Source organism: Enoplosus armatus, chromosome 13 (genome assembly GCF_043641665.1).
Source record: "Enoplosus armatus isolate fEnoArm2 chromosome 13, fEnoArm2.hap1, whole genome shotgun sequence".
Lineage (NCBI taxonomy): Eukaryota > Metazoa > Chordata > Actinopteri > Centrarchiformes > Enoplosidae > Enoplosus > Enoplosus armatus.
Genome location: NC_092192.1, coordinates 18921974 through 18947319, shown reverse-complemented (window position 1 = coordinate 18947319; position 25346 = coordinate 18921974). Strand labels below are relative to the sequence as shown.

At 41.5% G+C, this 25346-nt stretch overlaps 2 protein-coding genes across 2 annotated transcripts in view; one reads left to right on the top strand and one right to left on the bottom strand.

Moving 5' to 3' along the window:
- Positions 1-14246, bottom strand: part of specc1 (sperm antigen with calponin homology and coiled-coil domains 1) — a 65073-nt gene extending 50827 nt beyond the window's left edge. The window contains exon 1 of the mRNA XM_070917014.1: positions 14200-14246. The gene's annotated coding sequence lies outside the window, so the exon portion shown is untranslated. The remainder of the gene's footprint in view (positions 1-14199) is intronic.
- A 1209-nt stretch (positions 14247-15455) lies between these two features.
- timm22 (translocase of inner mitochondrial membrane 22 homolog (yeast)) lies at positions 15456-18228 on the top strand. The gene is made up of 4 exons (XM_070917843.1): positions 15456-15714; positions 16345-16541; positions 17569-17641; positions 17725-18228. Exons 1-4 carry the CDS (start codon positions 15456-15458, stop codon positions 17799-17801), a joined length of 606 nt encoding a protein of 201 aa, XP_070773944.1. The 3' UTR covers positions 17802-18228.
- The last annotated feature ends 7118 nt before the right edge of the window (positions 18229-25346 follow it).

Sequence of the window (25346 nt, the reverse complement as noted above, 5' to 3'; positions counted from 1 at the left end):
TCAGTATTGTCTCATTGAAGGTTGCGCTCTTTAACCACTCTGCCACACTGGCATGGCCCCAGAGGCACCAGTAAGCGCTGCTGAAATACAAACAACAAGATGAGACTGACTGATTGCTGTTTTTGACTGCCCAGAAAAACTAATACATTTCTAAACACACTTTTTATAACTTTATCTTTGGCCTCACCCACATGTAGCTTGCTGACTACAATCAATCCATTGATTTACAAATGATCTATTTTGGCCCAAAGCTGAAGTTCCTGCCTCTTTCCTTTGTGGGGCAGTATAGATCTAAATCTCTGAAGAAAATTAACACTACTGAAATAGATATAAAATTAACACTGCAATTCAAGTGTTTTTAAGCAATACACCAGCTATAGACGTGGGTCAAAACTATAATTGCTCCCTCAAGCACCACAGCTGCATGAAACTTAAGGGGAAGCATAGAATAATAGGCATTACCTTTGCATGTGAATAAGGAGACTACACTGAATTGACACTGCCTGGTGGCATTTTGTGGCTGTTCCTAAATACACAAACCAAGAGTTGCCTCTGAGCAGCAACACCATTGAACTACTTCCTGCAAGAGGGAGGAGAGAGAACAAAATCTCTTATCTGATTTGTTCAAACCAGTGACGCTGACCACCACACAGCACTATCTCCACAGATCTAGTAGGAAGTATGCAGCAGTCATTCCTCTGTAAGGAATATGGTTAAAAAGCAGTGCAATGATCATTCATTCATTTTTCCAGCTCCAACAGGATGTGGTCACAGAGAGTTGTTTAAGGTGTGTATTTGATGTCCAGATGGAAATGTACTCATCTGGGCAGAGAGTAGCTGTAGGAAATGGAAAGAGGTAGGACTGCACTTAACCAAGGAAAGTGTCTACTGGTAAAGAGCTCTGTAGCTCCCACAGGAGTGGCTGAGTCATTGATCAGGGATGGGGGTAACCTGATCGTCTGCCTCTGAGAGCCACACTGCTGTTAATGGGGATTCCCTGTAGTCTCGGCATGCACCGAAACAAGTTAATCCTGAACAAGGCTATACGCGAGGTATAAACTATTTATACTTATTTCATTTGCTGGAATGACCAAAATGTTGCATGTGTTCAGACAAGAGTTCATAGCAGGTGATGCTGCGGCAATATTATAGTCCTACAAATATTGTTATGATGGGCAATGGGAGCAGAGACAGGGGATCCATATCAGTAAAATGTTCCCAGCAGAAGACACCCTATGTTTGTTACATGTTACACTGCTATTTTATTAGAGAATGTTTGTGGGTGCTTAGGGACTTATCTGATTAAGAACACACTGTATGCACTTTGTTTTTATGCACACATGAGAGCGTGTGTCTTCCTGCTGGCCCATCATATGATACTAAGATCTCTCTAGGCAAGATCCTGTGACTAACTCCTGCCTGGCCTGGTAGTCTAACACCTCAGCTGCTATGGCTCGCCTCCCTTTAGATCAGTTTACAAGGCTACAGCACCACTCATTGCCAAGCACACATTTGACCTGTTTCCTGACCTGCTCTGATCTCTGTGTAGCCTAAATGAGGAAGTGCGGCAAAATTGAGGATGTGCCCCTTGAGGCTTTATTATGTTCTCTTTCGAAATAGGAGGGAACTAAACAACAACCAAACATTTTGTGGAAGAAAATAAATCATGCAGCTGTGAAGTGATAATGAAATATTTGAAAACATGAGCCTTTAAAATTGCAAAACTCCTGTAAAGCAAGTCTAATTCTTCTAAACAATCCCCTTTGTTTTCACCTTCTCTGGATCACTGCAGGACTCAATTCTGCAAATATGACCTCTCCATATTCCTCTGCAGGGATACGACTCTCAGGAGCCAGAACTATGTCCCACTTACTTTACAACGGCCTAGTTAGGAACCCAAATGTCTTTGAGAGACAGACAGCTGGTTGCATTTGAAAACTTGAACTAGCCAAGAGTTAAGACACAGAGTGAGAGTTGGACATCTCTCGGTGTAACACGAGCAACACGGCTAACAAAGATGACAGACTTTTACTGAATTTTGCTGCACTACAGCTTGCATGGTCTGACAAAACAAACATGTAGGATGATGAAATTGTGGCTTAAACAAGGCTGGCAAAAAGCTAAAAATGGATAATATGGAAAAATACCAAATTAGAAAACCAAATATAATTTGTAGTCACCACAGCCCTAAGTAATAGGTTGTCATCTGCCTTAATTATATTGCTTCCAAAAACAGGGAGATGGATGTAAAGACTGAATATGGGACAGAGTGGTGGACGAGTTTCTCAGGTTATTTCTGACGGTTGCTGTTGGACTGAGCTGCTGAAAGGAGATAAGGACGAAGCACTGGGAGTCAAGACGAACTGTCATCAGTTTGGTCCTTGATGAAACAATCTCTCACGCACCGTCTGATCTGATACAACCCTGAGGGACATGTGCTTTCATCACACAAGAAAGATCAGCACTCATACATAATTTAAATAGCTCACCAAACCAGATCAAATCAAGAAACATGATGGCAGTAATGCATCTGTCTCCACATTAAAAATATATTATGCTTTATATCCACACGTGTCATCATTTTAAAAAAAGGTACAACCTGCAGTAGAACTTCTGTTCAGCAAAAAATAGGGACAGATGTTCAGACAGAACCCATAATTATTCCTTGCAACCCACTACCATATAACACAGAGGAAATATTGTCTCGCATTCTTTGCACGAATATGTAACTTGGCCAACTCAGCTTGCCACAACCACAAATCGCCTCAGATCACATAGGGAAAGCCGAGCTAACCAGTCCTGACCATTCTCTGACCTTAAATGCAGGTTGCCCTGGTCCAATGCAGGGCGGGCCATGTTGCATCCTCACATCACTAGGAACTCCCCTCATCCTGTCACTGGCATTTACACAGACCTTAAAAAAATCATTGATCAGATGGGGAAACTGCAGTCCTGCAAAAGACTGGCTGCAAATTAGGCAAAGTGCATTCAGGTGTGACTGCACTGCTTGGCTACAATTAATAATTTTCCTTCTATCCACAGAGAGGAACATTAAAAAGATCCAAGCACTGCAACACACAACACAGCACACCCAGTCAACCAACCTTTACAGCTATGTTGACTTAAGGTTTTTCTTTACCATCATATCATGTGAGTGCATTTGAGAACAAAAAAGGATATAAGACGGTAGGTTGAACGTCACTGTGTGGCATCACATCCTCTCATGTGTTCTTTCCTGCCTGGCTCATTGGTTAGCACGTTAACTTTTAAGAGGTTAACATAAACCTAAATATAACATACTGTAAGCAGAACATAAGCCTAAATACAGCAACCACTGGTTAGCCACTGTTGTAAAAGCTTGTGTAAATACTACTCCTGCATGGAGTACTGCACAGGTTGCAAAGCTTAGCATAGGCCACATTTCCCTTTCAGAATTGTACTTTCACTGGTTGACAGAAATGTGAAAAACCTGGCAGGAATGTCAGCAGCAGATGTTCTCAGTCACTTTCTTCCTGACTTATTATACAAAATGACTTCAGTTTTTCCTATTTCAAACTTTCCTATTTCAATCCGACAGTTGCCAATTACATCTTCAATCCAAAATAAACTCCATTGTTCCAATAAAGCTGTAAAACAATGACTGAAGAGAAAACAACATATTCCAATGTCATCTGAGAGCTTATGGTAGTGAGAGGAGAATCAGAAAGAGGGTGATGGCAGATTGGTGTCAGAGAAAATGCTAAAAAACAGAATGCTAAAAAACAGAAGTGCAGTTCACTCACGTGTTTGGTGCTGGATGATGTCCTCAAGCCTGCCCTCTGCCTGAGTGCCCTGAAGCACAACTGACCAAAATATATGTCCTGTGCTGAGCTCTACAGACAGAGTCTGAGGGCGAAAATGAAGGGTGAGGAACAACGGCTGTCTGCCTCAACGCAGCAGTCAGGATGAGGAAGTACTGCAGGCTGCCAACTGCTGTGCTGTGCGCCGCTGCCTCTTTCACTCTCTCTCATACAAAGAGGAAGAGAGGAACAGAGTCTCAGCCATGAGCATGTTTTTCTCCTCTCACAGTTTTTCCAGATTTTTTCTTACTTGTGAAGAACAGACAGCAAGAAGGGGAGAAGGAACCAGGAGGAGGAGGAGGAACAGTTCTCCAACATGTGGCATTGAGACTAGTGGGCCATGCACTGTCTGAACAAGGGTAATGATTCTTATTATGATCACACAGCCTAAACCGCTGTTGAAATGCAGGTGTCTGCACTTTGTTCTCAGGACAGTGGCTTGCAATCTGATTTAACCTGGGACCATGTGTGTTTGTGGTTTGTGGGCGAGACACAACTGTTCCATTGTATTCTTAAATTAAAAACCACAGCCGTGTAAAGCTTGTGCTGCTTCAGTGAAATTTCTGTGCAGTATGTGCGACTCATGTCCTTTATTTACAAAGTGAAGCTGTTTGGGCACAAACAGCGGCTAACAACACTGACAAAGCCAATCTTTGTCTCAGAGACACTTCTTAATGTGAGGGTGGATCATTTGTGGAGGGGTCTGCTTTCTACACTCTACCATGCTGGTCTAATTTGGATCCCACATTGTATGGCATGCCAAGGCCGTAGAGCATGTGGGTAGAGAGTGTACCGCACTCTGGTCCGGGATGAAACAGGCCCCAGTTTGTGGCAAGTGGTAAGCTGAGGAACTTGGTCTGACCACACCCCTACACCACCACAAAAACTGCTGTTTTAAAAAGGACGCAGCAAAGGGTTGAGAAACAGTTCAGAGCACTTTTTAGGAACCACATGGTGTTTCACACCCTGCTGCAGGTACAGATTTCGAGTATGATTTGACTTGCTTTCTTTCGACTAAACCGCTTCTGTAATGTTGCCATTGGCAGACACTACCTTGATTGCAGCCTTGTTAAATGCTGTCAAAACATTGTACCGTTCCTGTGATTGTTCACTGCCAGTGGTCACATATGCCTGGGTGGCAACTGTGGATTACACCATGACCATAGAAAATACTATGTTTAAAAGGTGTATGTTGAAATCATGTATCATGACTATAGTTCTTGTAATACAGTCTAACTACAGTTTTCTTTTGTTTTTTCAGAGGAGGGCAAAGGAAAGCCATCTATAGAGATATAGTAGACAAATGTGACATTGTTTTCTATTTCAGTCTACCCGTTATGGATGACTGCAGTGCTGATAAACATACCTGATGGGAACAATATTCAATATAATAAAAATATTGACCCAAGACTCAAGGAAGTGGAACAATCCAAATTATAATATATCCCTTAAGGGCAGGCGAGGTAAGCCCACCATGCAATAGCTGTCGAGACATTTCACTCAAAACCACGCTAGATGACTTTTCCACCACCACAAGGTTGGTGCAAGATGAAAGGTCAGGGAATCATTAGGATACAAAGTTATTAGGATACATCATCTGGGAACCAAGGTCCACTGTAAAACAACTGTGTCAATCCAAATATTTCACTGGGTAAGTGAAAACTTCGACCTGCTGGTGGCGCTAGATGAAAAGTCGGGATGACCATGAATATCTGTACAAATTTCATGGCAATGTCAGTCAACATATTTCAGTCTGGAGTGGTGGACCAACCGACCAACAGACTGTCGTTGCCATCCATAGAGCCACAAAAATGATTACTTCCTGAGGAAGATGTAGACAGCACTCTCATACAAATGGTATCACCGCTGCTTTTTATCGACTACTGAGGAGTTTCACCAGGAGGGCGGAGAACATACAGGTGCCCCAACCAAGCTGTAGGAGTCACCAGTGCAGCAAAAAGTAGCCTACATCACTTTTCCATTGTAAGTGTAAGTGACCATAGTATAAGAACAATAACAATCCAAGATGTCCCAATATAGAACATGGACTCGAAGGAAAAGCAAAGAACCACTTCATTCACTTCATGTCCACCTCACTAATTCACAAGCACCAAAATGAGAGACCAGAAATTACCAGTATACCCACCATTTCTCGGCCATAAAAACAGCCGACTTACGAGTATGAGGACATTTCTGAGACTTTCCAACTGGAATAAGCTCTCACAGATGGGATCTTTTGCATACATGAAAACTGAACCCTTACAGAGAGAGTAAATTAGGAAACAGGAAACAGGGCAAACATTAAGAACTAATGATGGAACATAAAGCCATGTCGCTGGATGCTCACTAGGTGAGGTGGCTCTCAGGGGGTTCCTGTCATTGTGTGATACAAGAAGCTGAATGGACAGGCCACCGAATACCTCACTTCTCAGACAAAACCATTAGCAGGCACGTTACAGCTCTGAAGTGCTGCCTGCTTCTCATTCTCTTCCTTTTTCCTCCTGCCGTCCACAGGAAAGAGCACTGAGTCAGACTCTCCACACAGACATAACACTGTCACATGGGATGTGAAAGCAAATCTAAAATGTGTAATAATGGTGATTCAGTTGAGTGTGTAGCTTAAAATATTGTTTTTTCCATGATCATTGACAATACAGCCTATTCTCATTATACCATCCAAAACTGACAGCTATACAAAATTAGCTTAAATTGTAAAGATACTGTTATTTTACAAATTCAATGTCAAGCTGCATTTATACGCCGAGAGAAATTTAGATCATGTAATACTGACTGTGGAACATGATGTCAGCTCCAAACACCTCTGAGGATTCAGCTGTATTTGGACACAACATTGATCTTTTGGCTCCAGTCTATACTATTTGCTCTTGATGTGGTACGTGGCACTGGTCCATGCTATGCGGTGTCCCCATAAAAATAACCATACAATTAAATATTAACCCATTTTCTTTTATTTAAAGGCACATCCATTAAAACATAAAAAACAGTGAACTAAAACCTTCAGGCTGTGAATAGGTCTCCATTTTCAAGATGTCAAAACTATTTGACAAAATAAGAAAATATTCAATAAAGTAGTCTTTCATTTACAGTCACAGTAGTCACTTTTTATTGTGTAAAACTCCAGTCACATGCAAAAAATAGCCTACCATAATTTTCCTGATATAAGTATATCTGAGGGTAACTGTTTTTTGCCGTCTTGATGCTCTGCAACAAGAGGATTTCAAGATGGATTTATATGAGAGAACACAATTTAATTGGTTGTTATTTTTATCTTCAAAAACCTTATATAACTATGATGACATGAAACAGCTGAATACCAAACCATAGTGTATCAAAACACTGAAAATAAACTTACAACCACAAGCAGATACTATCTTTCTGTTGCTGTGATATTGATATGTTGCTACTGCTGCTACTGATATCACATTACCATAACAGCAGCTGAACATCTGACCAACATCTGCCCTAGAGCGAGTGAATCCAGAACAGATCGCTGTTCACTGTACATTATATAAACATACAATGTAGTGTATAATTAAGATCCATTTCACTTTAATATCAATCTTATATGAAACAATAATATTGCAGTGGGATGGGCAAATATGTGTGCTTACGTGCATGCATGCATTAATGTATTAATTGTGCCTGACCACGTCAGCAGCTCTCAAGCATCTGTACAGCACCTGGGTCTGGGGAAGCGGTGTGTGCAAAGTCATTATCTCAGCGAAAGAAACAGGAAGAGTGTGGGATTAGTCTGTGTCCCATGCTGTGAGACGGTCTCTGCTCTCCCTCTGGGTTTCCCCTTTAGTCTGGAGGGTTCTGAAACCAGTACGCAACAGGGCGCAAAACCTCCTTCAAAAATGCAGTAACGGGGAAGTTTCAGCCTAGCTTCGCACTAAACAATGCAGCAAATGTGTGACGTTTTCTGCAGTCAGTAGCAATTTGTGAGAGTTGAATGTGAGCAAAGCCAAGCTGCCAAACACACCAGAATGCCTACAGCTGTACAAATATTAACAGACTTTAAATGTTTCAAATTGCACCCCTGGGAATGGAGAACCATGAACCTACAGCTAGGAGGCAATAGTTCACAAGTGGTATGTGTATGTTTGTATGTATTGTGTTTGAAGCTATTGACTATTGTGCCATCCGCCTTTGTGTGGTGATGCTGATGTGGAATATTGCTAGAAAAATGAGAACCCTATTAGGCCTTCTAGTATCATTCTATAACAAACACAGAAAAACGACTTCTCAGCATCTGAATATGAAGTAGCCTAAAGACGAGAGCTGCTGCTTAAACCAGCACATTTTAATTCAAGAGGAGATGAGAGGAAAGCGGAGCTAGTCAGGAAACTGCTGAGTTTACGACTTCCTTTGATCTGGACATAGATCAATAGGTTGTTTGGCTGGCTTTTGGGTCTACACAGCAGGGGATCCCAAACATTCAAAATAATAAGTGCTTACTGTGGATCCTGGCTCATTAACTATGACAGTTCATATCCAAGAGGAGGGGCTGGGAAGTTCAATTCTCCATTTACACTTCTGATATAACTTATATATCAGATACTTAACATAAAAATATTAAAACATTAGATATTATATTTTTCTATTTCATAAGAAAATTTGACTCATGGGCATTATTTATGCCCATTAACCAATATTATGAAAATAAAAATCACTATATACAGTAGTGTATTTGGTGGTATTTTTGTTTAAAAATGACAAAAACTATTATTCAATTATCAAAATAGCTGCTTTAATTGTGCTGCTGCTGATATCTTCTACATGTGGAATTTCTTAACCAAACAAGGAATTACTGAGGTATTGAAGCCAAAAAAACTGCTCTGCCCTGGCTTCACCAGGCATACAGGAGCAGGAGCTGAGACACAGATACAGTCTTCATGCATATTTCATCTGCTTCATCCTCTGTTTCATCTCTCTCAGAGCCGGGCTCCCTCGAGGGCCGAACTTCCTGCTCTGCTGGTGTCAAAGTTCGTGTCTGATAAACAGTCAGTCAGAGCCGCATTATAGAAACTTCAGCTGCTATCCCGTCTGCCTGGCTGGCTACATGTACAGCGAGTGGGCGGACTCCATAGAAACACTAGCATAGCATCCATGAGAACTGCGAGGGAATGAAAAGACAACCACTCAACAGAGCTCAGTGATTTTCCCCAATGGAACATCATAGCGCCAACTACTGTCCCACCCAGAAGGAGCGATCCCTGCTGTGTCTGTTGAGTTTGCAACAGTACACGGACTTGTGGCATGACAGCTATTTGATGTACACTGTGGGTGTGTTCAATGTAACCTGTATGAAGAGAGACCAAAAAGAAGATTACAATGGGTCAGACCTCTTTCAGCTACCAGGCAAACATTTTAACGACACTCCCCGCGCATGAGTAAACGTCACACTAAACTGGCTTGTCCTGTTTACCTGGATAACTCGACAATATCAAATCATCTGTCTTATTCTTGACTTGCACATCACACTTCTGCTCTTATGCTACAGTGGAGGCAAAAAGAAGCCTGACATTCATGTGAAAAGACCATATCTCTGCTTTACCTCAGAAGTGGCCCAGATGACCCATTTACAAAAACACTAGCATTCCTTGGAGCCAGTGAGTTAGACTGAGATGCTTGTCAAGTATGCGGCCGGTTTCCTGGACGTTCCTGAACTAAAAACAGAGCCAGAGGGAAAAGATGCTTGGAGTTACCTTCACTCTAATGTATACACCAATATTATGCAGAAAACATTGCTGTGCCAGTGCAGTATATTTTTCTCCACTGCCCTTTCGGTAGATGACATTTCAGAAGAATAACTGAGGGGAAGGTAGCCTGGCACTGCTGTGGAGGCTGGGAGCCATCTGTGCCTTTGCGAGGCAAAAGTATTGAGTTGAAAATACTACGCAAAATAGCTGCAACCTGCTGACAGCACACTGAGCAGCCTCACATTCTGTTAGAAATAGGAATGCTTCTATTTATTCGACTGACTGAATGCCATGCCAGTACTCATTCCTGCTCCAATCGGCCCATCTCCTCTTATCTCCTCAATTAAAGCCTCCTCCACTGCGGTAAAGGACGTGCCACTCCAACTGTACGCAGACCAGACCTCGCCTCTTGTGGACAGATAACAATTCTTTCTTCTCAGATCACACCGAGTGCTTTTGCCTAAATGTGTGTGTGTGTGTGTGTGTGTGTGTGTGTGTGTGAGAGAGAGAGCACACCAGGCAGAGATATGTACTGCTGACCATATTAATATTTTCCTAAGATCCTCATGCTGAAGAGGGCGAGAGCTAATCCTGTTACAAACAAGAGAGTCATCATTCACAGCAATAAAGGCTAAATACACAGTTTCAAAGACACAAACAAGAGTGCTCTGGTAAACTGACCTCAGATCACAAAACTACAAGTCAGGCTACATCATGAAGTGCCTTTGCTACTGTGATATCAGGTCATTATTCATGAACTAATTGTTAATAAAATTATCCGTAATAGAGATGGATTTCACAATGAGAGAATTGTCTTTCAAGAGTTTACTGCAATATTCAGTCAGTCATTTGCAAATGGACCACTGAGTTGGTGTGGCTGAGAGATACTGTATGAAGTTCAGTGATTCATTCACTTCAGTGAGTCATTCATCACAAAACATCTCACAGTCGTCACCTTCAGAGACTAACAGTTCTCTTTTAATTGATACACAGTATTCCTTCTGTCCATTCATAGCTCTATTTATCTTTCTTCCTCAGGGATTTTCCTCCTCTGCCTCTATCGGCTGAGAATAAAAAGTTGATGGCTGAATCCCCCAGCTTCGCTTTTGATAACATTTCACTTCTGTTGGGAACCAGCAGTTGAGAATTTTCACACGAGAGGCAGAGGAGTAACACACTGTGCACTTAGCCATGAGACAGTATAACTCCGCTTGTCATCACCTAGGATGAAATCTCATCATAAAAACATTGTAAAGACACTTGCAGAATAGTCTGGACATATATATAACTCTGGTCGCCTTTCTAACAAAATTCAAAACACTGAATTGTCACTCCACATTGATTGACAGGTCTTTACAGGCTGACACACAGCAACTAATGGACTCTATGAGCCCAGCACCTACAGGCCTAGCTGTTGCATCAGGTTCAGGAGGACCGCCAAGAGGTTCAAATTGGTGCAGCTCGGCAAACTGATCTTCTAGCTCATCATTGTGTGGAGTTGGGGTGCTGTGTGTTCTGATAAAGATGGGTACCTCCACCTATGACTCCATGCACCCAAAGTTTCATGCTCACTCAACTTGGCGATAGTCATTTTCAATCTCTCTCTAAATCCTTTATTACTCTCTCTAAATCCTTTATTACTCAAAATCCTACTCAAAAACAACAGTTCATACTCTTCAAAAGGAAGAATTTACACAGAACTGAGTGATGATATCGGCTTAAATGCCAAAGAGTTATTTTGGGCATTTAATCTTTTCCATATTTAAGACTAGGCTAATTTCTTGTCAGTTAAATTGGCGCACTGCAGGTTTGAAAAGTGTGAAAGTTATATTGAGCCCATGCGTCATTATATCTCCATCCACAGAGAACAACTAGGCAGTGAAGTAAGCATCTGACGCACAATGTAGAGGGCTACACCACTGCAGTATGTGCCTTTCACCTTTCTTACCACAGCTGGACAAGGTCACTCCAAGTGTTGTTACCCCACCCCCTCCCTGACTCATTTCATACAAATGTCAGCTCCAGCATGTGGATGAAAGACTCCAGTGCTGCTGCTAATTTTCTGCTCACAGTCCCTTAGCGCGTAGTTAAGAAAAGTGAATCCAGGGCACCAGCACTGGTAGGAGATATTCCTGAGTGTGTGGGACAGCGAGGAGAGGATGCCTTTAATTTCCTTTAGAACATCACACATTCACATACATTTCATTCTTCCCATTGAGCAGAGTGCTCAGGGTGATCACCAGGCATTATTTTCTGTCCAACAAAACAAACCGTACCACCGCTGTACAATGGGAACATGGGTGCTCCCCACATAACCCCTGGCTATAAATAGCAAGCCAATGACAGGAACTGCCTGGGTAATGAGTTGAACAGAGGATGAGAGCAGCAAAAACGAGGGAGATTCACTGCCCCCTGATCTGCAAGGAAATATTATGTATGAGTCCAGGCAAGAGAAACACAAAGTCATGAAATCAATAATAAACTCAAACAAGACAGACTGCAAATTTAGCAATCCCATTGGTTGTTGTCAGATGTGTTCATGTAATTTTCCTGTCTACAAAAACTTAAAAAATACAGGAGCCTGTTTACATGACATCTATCAGTGAATGTCACTGTATGCATCCACTTTGCTGTAGTCTGACTACTCATCATGACACTGACACAAGACCAGCCTCCCTTGGTGCTTTTTTTGTGTCTAGCACAGCCTGTCCTGAACACAGCGCAGAAGCCGAAGACGGTTTTCCGACTATTTCCCCTTCTTGGATGGTTAACCATGAGAAAAACAAAGGGTGTAATTACCTACAAACAACATTCACATTGACCGCCTCATAAATGACTGGTGCGCTGCTCATATTTGAACTGTCCTTTCCCCTGGCATAATCAAAAGGAACAGAAGAAAGTGAAAGCTGTCATTTGTTGCTCATTTGGTTTCTCCCAAAGGAACCCATGCACGTTCCACTGCAAGGCTGGCCTCTTCTATAAACACAAGACTACAACGTAAGCTCTGCAATTAGGATATTTTACAACTTCACTTTCCCTTTTGTCATTATTGAGGTGCCCAATTATGCTGCACAGCTAGCCATGAGCAAAACAGCAAAAGTTTGTTATTTGAGCATCACTATTTTAGACAGTGATGTCTCTGGAACACTTTGGTCATGTAGTTTACAAGTAAAAGTTACGTGGCAAGAGTAGAATTGCACACAGGAGCTTAGTCAGGATAGTTTGCAATAATTAAGCATTTAAGGACCTATTAAAGACATAAACAACAAACTTTCACAAATAACTACACTTAACACAACAAGCCCTTGTTTGACTGCTTCACATGGCACTGATCTAATGAGGAACAAATGGCTGGCGGATCATGTGAAGAAAAACCGCTTGCAGAGCACTGAAGTGGTTCCAAAGGCAACTTGCCATTGGCCGCAAAATGTAAAATTTACATAAAAAACCCTAACCTAAGCAGTACAGCTAATTTGGTAAATTCATTTGTAACTTGATCTGCGTGTACATGCCCCGGTTTGTGTCAGGAAGTAAAGTATGAAAATCCTATGAGGGAGCAAACAGCACAGAGCTACTGTATATAAAGATCTGAGAAGAAACCTTCCAGTGATTGAGGTCCTAGTCATGTAACAATAAGACATAATATTTGTTTTGTAAAAAAAAAGAGCTCGAGTGCAGGCCATAGCTACCATCGATAACACTGAAGTCATGTCCTCTGTATTTCTGGGGAGAATTTGGGGGCTTTAGCAACCTGAAGGAACTCAACAACAAACTTACACATGGTGCTTATTCTATAATGATTTTTAGACTCAACGAGTTTAAATTTTAGTACTTTTAGGCCAACAAAATAATACGATTTACAGAAAATATAACTGGAAATGTAGTCTAACTTAAATAAAACATTAACAACCCCAATAATTAAAAAAAACTATTTTTTTTCTAAGGGTGAGGATAAGTGACATGTTGAATAGTTGTCAGCTCAAGCATGACACTACCAGACATGCCTGGGCAACAATAAAACGGTCCCCATTATAACTTTTACTTAGGAAAAGGGATGGAATAAGAACTGATCCAATAAAAGGTATATTTATAAAGCAAACGGGGAGTATTGATCGAGTAGGAATCCTGTTGAACTCACGACACCGCATGGTGCAACGTTAGCAAGTAAACTGAAAAAAAATCAGGATAATATCTGACGTTAAATGTAAAATAACATCCTGTGCACGCCATTGTTGTCCGACTTTCTGTTGACCAACATGACTCTCATACAGTGACACATTCAATTAGCGTGAAAACAACGTGTCCTTCGGCAAATTTTATCACAGACGCTGTCGTCTCAGGAGGGACACGTCTGCTTCAGAATGACTTAGTCATTACATTAAGGGGACAGAGACGTCTGCTGCGACTGTTAATGCTGCTAACAAGCGAGCTGTCATCAAAGTCAGTTTGTCGTTGCTGTCCACCGGCCGAACCAACTGGTCCCGAGCGACTCTCTGACAGCTCGTTAATGTCCACCGACAACACAACGGCTTTGACGGCAAAGTTTACACACGTTGACCCAACAAAATGGTGAAAGGCAGAAGAAATGCTGTAGACTGTCAGGAATACACGAGTATTAGCCGCTAGCTTCATCTCACCTGTTCAGTAATGCGGCGGGTGCTGCTGTTGTTTGATCAGGATGCTGGTGCTGCTGCTGCCGCCTCACGCACGCGACTCATTAAAGTGTCACCACCGGCCTGTGCTGGAGCCGGTAGGTGGAGCGCGTGAAGCGAGTTTGGCGCAGTGCTCGGGGTGATTTCTGGGAAATGCAGTCTTTCCACAGAGAAACGAATGCGAGGAATTAAAATAGAAATAAAAACAAAATACAGTGCACAGACCTGTATTTCCCAAGTGTCCACTCCATGACAAGATCATTTAAATGTGTCAAGGAGATGTTTTTCTTCATAATCATAATGTATGTATCAGAACTACTTATATTGTCTGTTTCTTTATTGTTGAGAATCTGGTTTGGATTGTGCCTGAAAGCTGGACATGGGATAGTCTGTCTTCTGTAACAAATATGTTAACAAAACTGTACACCACACTGAAATACACGAAAGATGAAAACACTTGCACTATCTAATTCAACAAAATACAACAGTCCAGCAAAAAAATTAAAAATCCTACCATCGCAACCTTCATGAAGTTTACTATAAACTAGTGTTTGTTGACATGGTTTATGTTGCTGAGAGAGCTTAATGGCAATTTCGGAGACAATAGTTTTTGGCACTGTTGTATTGGATTGCATGCGTTTTTGTAAGATTTTGTCATTCCCTTTACTTAAAAAGGGGAAATCACGCCTCTGACACAGTTGCAGCAAAAATCTATAGGTAGCCTACATTTAAGCGGCACAAATGTAGAATATAATGCAGGAATGAGAGGTGTTTCAAATATAAGATTTAACATCTTATATTAAAACCATAATATTGTTCATAATAATTAGTCTACCCCTGTTGATATAAGTGAGGTAGAAAAAAATGTCAGAAACACATGTATAACACAACACACCAGCTACAGCCTCCAAAATGACCATAAAGTTTCTACAACAACATTGTATAACCCCCATGAAGGTACTACTTACCGCAGTGCTGCTGGTGACGACGGATTGGCACATTGACTTTGTGTCGAATGTGCTGACACGTTTTTAAATATATTTTTTGACGAGTGAATAAAATCATTTTTACAAAAGCTTTAAAATGCGTATCACTTCACATGTTACTTTTTATTTATGTACATTTATATATATATACATATACATAGACATGCTTCATCATCAGACATCAACAACATATACGACGAATCTGCACCCGCTAGTCTTCGACTACATTTCCCTAAAGCACTGTCATTGAGAAACATGGTCGCCTCCACGGGTGCAGCAAGCGCCGCTACCTCCGACTCCCAAGGTCCAGCCTCGGCTGGTGCGAGTATGGACAGCTCAACTATTCAGTACAGTGCGATTCTCGACCATCTCATCGGGGACAAGAGGCCCGTGAAGGACCTGAACCCCGCCGTTATGGGGGCACTGCCGGTGCCTCCTAAAAGCGACGAGCAGAAGATGATCGAGAGGGGAATGGAGAGCTGCGCCTTCAAGTCTGTTCTGGCCTGTGTGGGAGGTAAGCAGTGACACTAACATGACAACATTATTTATGTTATTTGTTAACCAGCTTCAGGGGACAGGCAGTTGCATTTATTTTAATGTGCAGTTATCTGGTGTCAGAGCTCCAAGCCCCACTGTACACCTGGAGGGAGATTTGAAGAGGACGCTGGGATTCCTGGGTGGGATTTCCATAATGCAGAGGTGGGATTATTAGCTGACTTGATAATCAATTTAAGGTCACTTGTCAAGCAAAAATGCCAAACATTCTCTAGCCCCAGCCTCTCATTTATCAGTATGTGCTGCTTGTCTTCGTCTTATGTGATAATAAACTTACATACATTGTACTGTGAGTCTGACAAAACAGGCTATTTGAAGATGACACCTTGGGCTTTGGGCTTTTTAAAAAAAAAAACTTTTTTACATTTTATAGATCTAACGATTAATAAAAAATAATTGTCAGTTGCAGGCCGACTATGATGCTTCCTGTACATTACACATACATGATCAATAACTTCAAGGGCAGTAATATTTCTCTGATCAGAGGCGAATAGCTCAACAGTAGGCATCTTTTATTCCTCAAGTCAAGCGTAAATATGGTTGTGATTTATTGTGTAGACACTCATGTTGGTGTTTCTGTTCTCCACAGGGTTTGTCCTCGGAGGAGCTTTTGGTGTATTCACAGCTGGCATCGATACCAATGTTGGCTTCGACCCCAAAGACCCCCTGAGAACTCCAACAGCACGAGAAGTCCTCAAAGACATGGGCCAGAGGGGGATGTCGTACGCCAAGAACTTCGCCATCGTGGGCGCCATGTTCTCCTGTACAGAGTGCATCATAGAATCAGTAGGTCACACCACTTCTCTTCATTATCTCTTCATTACGTGGGGCTGCTGCTGGTGGGGTGACATACGGTCATAACCACACAGATTACATGAAGTTGTTGTATGTAGTTGCTGTACAGGAGAACTAAACTGAACCAAATGTCTGACAGGAGCTCAACACAAAGGGGATTAAGAGGATCTCATAATGGCCCTTGTTCTCTGTAGCAAAACAGGGAATAGACAAAATAATGTAAACGTAATGTAAACGTCAAATATCTTAAATACAATCACAAACGCTGCTACAAGGCTGGGTCACACAAGCCGTGATGGGAGTTTTTACAGTTGCATGATTTTACTAACACAGCACCCAAAAGACCACATAAGTAATTTGTGGTCAAATTAGAGGGGCATCAGTAAAAAAAAACACAAAAACACAAAAATTATTTGATCAACTGGAACAATCCTGGAAAATCATGAAGGCAAATGGCACATCAGCAGAGAGGAACAGTCATTTCAGGTTGAAACACTGATGTTTGTAATGGTGATTACGCTCTCATCTTTCATGAATCATTCATATAATTTTTGTGTGTGTACGGATTGACTTGAGAGCCGTATTATATTTGCTTTTATGTTGTGAAAATGCGCAGGGATAATCTAACAAGGCCTCATGTATTCTTTGGCAACATAGCCTTGCTTCAACAGATCTCTGATGGGCACCCGGGCAGAAATTATAAAGCGATGACTATTGAAGGAAGTGCTAATCCCCATATTGTTATTGTAATCCCCATGTTGAATGTTTGAGAGGTTTAGGGAACCTCATGGTATTTGTGTTCTGCCTTTTTAACCTCCTCAAAATGATGTGATAGCGCCCTCTGGTGCGAAACTGCTTCACTGTTTTTAAAGCTATGTGCAGTATGTAGCTTGCAAAATAGAATAACTCACTCAGATAGAGCAATATGCTGACTTGTAATTCTAATTGGAGACCCTCATTGGGCCTTTTTGGCCCTCCACCTCAAGTACATTACATTGTACCTGTCTTTCATTTGCAGCACAGAGGCAAATCTGACTGGAAGAACGCAGTGTACAGCGGGTGTGTAACTGGAGGAGCCATTGGATTTCGTGGTAAGTGACCAGTGTATTTATGTTTTAAATTAAACGTGGTATATTTCTCTTGTCCTCACATGTATTATTTTTCTGCTTTGTAGCTGGTCTGAAGGCTGGGGTCCTGGGATGTGGAGGCTTTGCTGCATTCTCAGCTGCCATTGAATATTATTTGCGGTGATGAACCACTAAAGAGTGGCTCTGTGGACCAAGAGATCGATGCACATCTGGACGAACCCTGTGAGAAATCCAACCTTGTGAATACTTGCCTGCACATGGAGGATTGCTGCGAAAGCAGACCTGATGTGTCTGGTGGAAGTGGCAGGTTCCTGTTTGTGTACAGCGGCATATTCCAGTGTCTCGTGTCTTTTATGATATGAACAGTTTGAGTAAAGCAAACCAACCTCATGTGGAGAATCTAATGAAACAGAGCCTGCTTGTTCAGCTTCTGTGTTGAAGGTATTATGATGAGATGGAAATGCTGAACATAAATCACCTTCACTCTGAGTCACGACCACCTCCAATCAGACTCAGATAAACGCTGTTCTTGTTGTAGAACATCGGTATGACCTGTCAGCAACTAATCCACATCAGGATTATTTATATTAAAGATGTTTTTTTTTGTTAACTTGTGCATTCAGGACTTTTTTCTTGAAGTGTCCATGACCACAAAATTGTAAATTGCCTTTTAATAACGGCCATGATTCTTTTTATTGTGTGGTGAACTTGTACACATTTCACAGTTTTTTTATTTGAACATGAGAGCACATACAGGACATAATACAAAACACATCATAATGACAAATTACACCTTAGCTATTAATAGAATTGACCCACATCGATACAAATAATACAATAATTAAGACCAAAAATAATAATAATATATAAATAAAATAGAATGAAATAAATAAATAAAATTAAATAAAAATTAAATAAAGAAAAAATCAGAATGTACCCACTCTAACATTATTTTATTGCAGTAACAAAGGCATCCATCTCCTTAAAAGTTTTGGCTTCTGAAGCTGCAAGGTATATGTGATTTGTTTCCATTTCATACAGCTCCCAGACATTATATGATGGGGGTTCAGGTTTCAACCATCTAAATGTGATACATTTAATGGCTGCTGCTATTATAACTCGCAGTAGATATTTCTTGTCTCTGCAAACAATACCATCAGGGAATATACCACGAAGAGCAATTGTAGGATCTTTAGGTATCTCATACTGAAAAACGTCTGTAAGAGCGTCAAATACGTCCTTCCAGTATTCTTTCAATTTTGGGCATGGCCACAAAATGTGAGTGTGATTACCAACATACTGTCCACATTTTCTCCCAGCATTTATCTGAACCCCTTTTGATTTCACAGAGTTTACAGAGAAAAGATTATTTAGGGGTTTCCATTTCCAGAGCCAGCCAGGCCTCAGGAGGACCAACAGAGCCTTCACAAAGCTACTATATATATACAGCAGGGCAGATGTTTTCGTAAATTATGAGTACAACCCAAACAAATTCACATATTTTGTTCCAAGTCATTAGGCCATGGGATTTTTTTAATTTGAAAGTAGTGGAGTCAAGTAGTTACAGTATAGGTAACATGTTTGTTTGTTTTTGCAAAGACTTTCATTTAACAACATAGACAAATTAATAGCTCAGACTATTAATTATTTCCCAAAAAGGGTGTTAGTTTGTATAGACTGAGGAAACACAACACAAAGGTGTTTACTGATCTGATCTGAATACTGAAAAAGTTGTTTTACTTCAGAGAGCCTCCATGCTACACTATGTGTTTGTAACATTTAAAACAGAATGTGCCCGCACTTTCAATCCAAAGTGCAAACGAGACTAGGTGGAAACCTGGTATATGGCTGGCTAGTTAATATTTCCATCAGTTTAAAGGGTTTTTCAACATGTAATATTATGTGTATCACATATAATACTGTACATTTACCAAAGTATTCAATATCACAGTTAAAAATGACACTTGTAACAGTAATGTCTTTGAGTCAAATGAAAATCAATACAAACTAAATTATAACTAACAATATTTATTTCACAATTATTCAAGATGTCATACATTGTCAGATTTCTGAATCATCACACGCAGTATACACTGACACACTGTATTGAATGTGACTAACAAAATACTTTCAACAGATGCAAAGAGGTGGTGTTAACTTCCTGTGTACGTGTGTGAGGAGCTTCCCAAACCCACCAGCACAGAAGAAGTCGACAACGTAACAACGTCCTCTATGCTGGTCGGGCTGGGGAGCTCCTCATCGCCCTGGCTGGTGCGTGAAGAGGGTGGTGTCGGGGGTCAGGAACACCAAAAACACAGAGGAGTCCTGCCCTGTGAAATAGAAAACAAGTAAGGAATATGTACATGTACATGTGAGTGAGATAATTTAGCACTTAATAGAAAAGATTAATTATCTCTGAACTATCAAATAAGTGAAATTAAAATGTGCAGGACATTGTTAATGCTGTAATTAGTTGTTAACTTACCTCTGGTATAGGCACCTGCAGTTTGGTTAAAATAAAATCTAAGAACAAGCACAGTATCACTGTGTGTGTGTGTGTGTGTGTGTGGCAGGTTGAGGACGCTGACTCCTCATGGCTTTCCTCACAATTGCCCCTCTGCCTCTTCATACTTACCTGTAGCAGTGTGTGTGTGTGTGTGTGTGTGTGTGTGTGTGTGTGTGTGGCTGAAAGAGAAACATATTAGAAAGTGCTTTGGATTAAAGCACTGGTGCAAGACACAACCTAAGTCATCACCCCAGGTAACTTTCCCCCGCCATACGCGTGTTACCTGGGGTAACACAAGAGGAGCTTGTGCGCTTTTACGCAGCCAACAACAACAACAACAACAACAACAACAACAGTAACAACAGGGCTTCTCCACAATAACAACAGTCAAATCTGTGCAGACCAAACTAGTACCAAACAGATGCAAAGAGGTGGTGATAACTTCCTGTGTACGTGTGTGAGGAGCTTCCCAAACCCACCACCACAGAAGAAGTCGACAACGTAACAACGTCCTCTGTGCTGGTCGGGCTGGGGAGCTCCTCATCGCCCTGGCTGGTGCGTGAAGAGGGTGGTGTCGGGGGTCGGCGTGGGGGGGCAGTGGTGATTGCATTCACTGGGTCTTCAGACAGTACTTGGTGCATGGAAGCAAGCAGGGTGCTGAGAGTGGTTTCAGTGGTCTGCTGTGGAGCCAGATGATTGGTTGGTTGACGTCCACTCTCAGCTGACCCAGGAACACCAAAAACACAGAGGAGTCCTGCCCTATGAAATAGAAAACAAGTAAGGAATATGTACATGTATGGCTGAATGAGATTAGACTTGCAGGAGACTTTTGTTAATGTTGTCAGTAAGTATGAACTTACCGTACCTTGTCTGGTAGAGTCATCTACACTACAAGAAAACAGTATAATAATAACAGTATTATCTCTGAACTATCAAATAAGTGAAATTAACCCCTTTCACGCATAGTGGTCACTACAGTGGACAGCTATTCAAAAGCTGTTTTCTTGTTTATGCATGGGTTTTAATGGTATAGTTGCACATCAACCACCACAGTGGACGCTAGTGCGTCATCCCATACACTGCCACCCACTGGCCAGCTGTTGTAAGTGCAACACAAATGTCTCAAAACCAAGATGGCCAACGAAAGGTCAGAAACGCTGAGCAGCTCAGGAATACCTTGCCAATCCTTCTATAGTAGGAGACCCTTGCAGGGAAATAAAATTTGGTAACATCAAGTAACAACTAAGGAGTAATACAATTGTTAAAATTTCCATTTTATTCATTGGTGTGTTAAATACATATTTCTTCAGTTGAAAACTCAAACGCATGCTGTGAAGAACTTTGAAAAATGAACGTTTGAAAAACATGAAGTTAATTTTTTTTTTTCATGCCTAAAGAGAAATAAAAACACTTAGGAAAAAAATGTGCAGGACATTGTTAATGCTGTAATTAGTTGTTAACTTACCTCTGGTATAGGCACCTGCAGTTTGGTTAAAATAAAATCTAAGAACAAGCACAGTATCACTGTGTGTGTGTGTGTGTGTGTGTGGCAGGTTGAGGGTGCTGACTCCTCATGGCTTTCCTCACAATTGCCCCTCTGCCTCTTCATACTTACCTGTAGCAGAGTGTGTGTGTGTGTGTGTGTGTGTGTGTGTGTGTGTGTGTGTGTGTGGCTGAAAGAGAAACATTAGGAAGTGCTTTGGATTAAAGCACTGGTGCAAGACACAACCTAAGTCATCACCCCAGGTAACTTTCCCCCGCCAGATGCGTGTTACCTGGGGTAACACAAGAGGAGCTTGTGCGCCTTTATGCAGCCAACAACAACAACAACAACAACAGTAACAACAGGGCTTCTCCACAATAACAACAGTCAAATCTGTGCAGACCAAACTAGTACCAAACAGATGCAAAGAGGTGGTGATAACTTCCTGTATACGTGTGTGAGGAGCTTCCCAAACCCACCACCACAGAAGAAGTCGACAACGTAACAACGTCCTCTGTGCTGGTCGGGCTGGGGAGCTCGCAGTCTATAGACATGATCAGATCAGATCTATCAGACATGACACAGTCTCCTTCTCCTTCCATTTGGAGTCAGGGCACAATAAGTTCAATCTTAAACTGAATGCAACACATTTTCATGCAGTTTTGACTGTTGTTATTGTGGAGAAGCCCTGTTGTTACTGTTGTTGTTGTTGTTGTTGTTGTTGGCTGCGTAAAAGCGCACGAGCTCCTCTTGTGTTACCCCAGGTAACACGCGTCTGGCGGGGGAAAGTTACCTGGGGTGATGACTTAGGTTGTGTCTTGCACCAGTGCTTTAATCCAAAGCACTTTCTAATATGTTTCTCTTTCAGCCACACACACACACACACACACACACACACACACACTCTCTGCTACAGGTAAGTATGAAGAGGCAGAGGGGCAATTGTGAGGAAAGCCATGAGGAGTCAGCACCCTCAACCTGCCACACACACACACACACACACACACACACACACACACACAATGATACTGTGCTTGTTCTTAGATTTTTCTAAAGAGAAATAAAAACACTTGGGACAATAATCCTGACTGAGGCTGTCATAATTCCTGCATGAAAGGGTTAAAATGTGCAGGACACTGTTAACGCTGTAATTAGTTGTTAACTGACCTCTGACCTCTGGTACAGGCACCTGCAGTTTGGTTGGTTCCATCGTCTCCATGGTGCGCGAGAAAGATACAATTCTCAGCATTTTATGAATTTTGGCCCAGTCGCCATCTTTTTTTTCTCATTTCGATGCAAAACCTGGAAGACGTGATGCCCTCAAACCACAATGACAGTGTTTTCAGACCAGCACGCTGGCTGTTAACGCACTCCACAGCTGTCCCGCCATATCTCACACATTCTGTCATCAGATAATCACTTTACACGGAGAAACGGTCGAATGACACTAAAGCTGTTTTTCCAACAGGCCTAATAACATGGTGTCAACTGTCCACTGACTTCAAGCTTTAAACCGGGCGACTCAGCGGTAAAATGATCAAATGGATATAAAAGTTGTCTCACCTGCGCGGCCATTGCCCCCCAGCAGCAGGTGGTCCTCGCTGAGGTCCGTTTCCATCCTCTTTGGTTTCCCACAAGAATCCGCTGATCCAGTCGATTGTTTCCAGTGCTTCACCTCTCCAAGAGTTAGCTCGCTCGCCGTCCACGGTCCGGCCTCGCAGGAGGTCAACTCGTGTCCCGGTCCAAGTGCAAAGTGAAGAATCAGAACGGGATGCGGCCCTTACGTGACCTCTGTCGGGTCATCGCTCTGTTTCCATGACATTTGTCGACGCACGCGCGTGTGCGTGACCGAGACACAGACAGAGAGATATTATTCTTAATATTTTTCTCACAGCTGCTAAATACATATATTTTCATTTCATCCCTACTTGTGATTTGTATTTTGTCCGTGATTTGTTGGCAGCGATGTGTTTTATAGTTATGTTGTACATCTTTTACAACCTGCTTCGGCAACACTCACTCCAGCACAACAAGTCTGAATTTGAAATTGAAAACACAACTGAGATTCACTTCGTCAACAAACACACAGATTTACTAGTGTGGTCAAAATGGGTTTCTTATGGGCGACAGTCACAGCCACACTTTATTTAGTTAATAGGTTAATAGACCCTTTGTAGTTGTGGGTTGTTTTTTATTATTATCATTTTTAATAATCTGATACACAGTTCTGCTGTCTAAAGAAAAGGTTGCTTTGTCTCCCAACCATTTGTTTTTTATTGTCTCCCAACATGTTGATGCACATCTTTGACTGTAAATAGTTCTTGAAAATGTGATGAGAATGGAAGGATTTCAAGTCATGCTGTTCAACTTCTAATGCTCTCTGTAACTGCAAGGCTATTTTTTTTGTAGTTGGTGAAATGTTCTCAACTATCCTCTGAATAAAGAATTGCAATTGAGAAAGAGATAATTTACATCCACTTTAAACTGTCCAACCTTTGTGTGTACATGTTGATGTGTAGCTGTGATCTTGCAGTCTATAGACATGATCAGATCAGATCTATCAGACATGACACAGTCTCCTTCTCCTTCCATTTGGAGTCAGGGCACAATAAGTTCAATCTTAAACTGAATGCAACACATTTTCATGCAGTTTTCACACGAGGAAGTGTTTTATGATAGAAAACATCTATTGAACACTGAAGGCCAAACTCTGTTCTCCCTGTAATGAATCACACAACATTTCTCAGTGTTTTAATGTGGTTTATTTTGGTGAACACCTGCTTCTTGTGTAACCCTAACCCTGCAGTGCAGCTTGATCCATGCTGATGGAGTAAAACAAGGGTGAACACTTTATTTAACAGGGAACAGGCCTGGGGGCCTAAAGAGTCAGTGGGCCCTTTCGTAAAAGAGCATCCGTGTCCATTTTATAATCCATCCAAGCAAATATCACACACATCTAAGAGATGAAGAATATCCTTGGCTGCAGGTTTTCTTGTGTTTCTCTGTTACAACCTTTTCATGCACTTCCCTAAAAGACGTTCAGTCACACCAAACGACTAACTTAGACCTTCAGTTTGGACCTCACTGGAACACTGAGTTGATGTTTGCAGAACTAAAAGGAGGTTTTATGGGAGATATAGGCTACAAATCTGTATATACAGAATCCAGCAGGTTTGCCCTTCTACCCTAAATATTTCAACATATCAGGGGTTAACAGGAGCGGTGTAAAACAGATTTACAGCCACTAGTGCTTAACTTTCATTGGGGGTCACTTTCAACAGTTTGTGAAATTAACCACCAGAGGGCGCAATGTACAAAGGTGTGAGGCTTTAAATATTCAGATGCATTTTTATCTGTCAGTGTCAGATGATGTAGTGAATGGTTTAGGAGTATCATATGGAAAAAACAAACAAACAGAAGGAAGTCACAGCGGTGTTCCCCAAGAAATGATGCAGAGTAAATGCACATTACCACACGGTGCAGTTTTTAAACTGGGATAGACAGTCGGGGTATTTATTACCTTCACACGCTCCATTTAATCATCATCATCATCATCATCATCTTACAATATGCTGATATGAAAAGGTTATGACGTAGCACTTTTATCATTATCAGTTATGTTATTGAGCCACTGTTTCCAGAGAGACGGTATCATTGATACGGCAGGTGCTGGATGTCAACACAGACACAGACACAAATTGAGAGTGTTTTGGTAACTT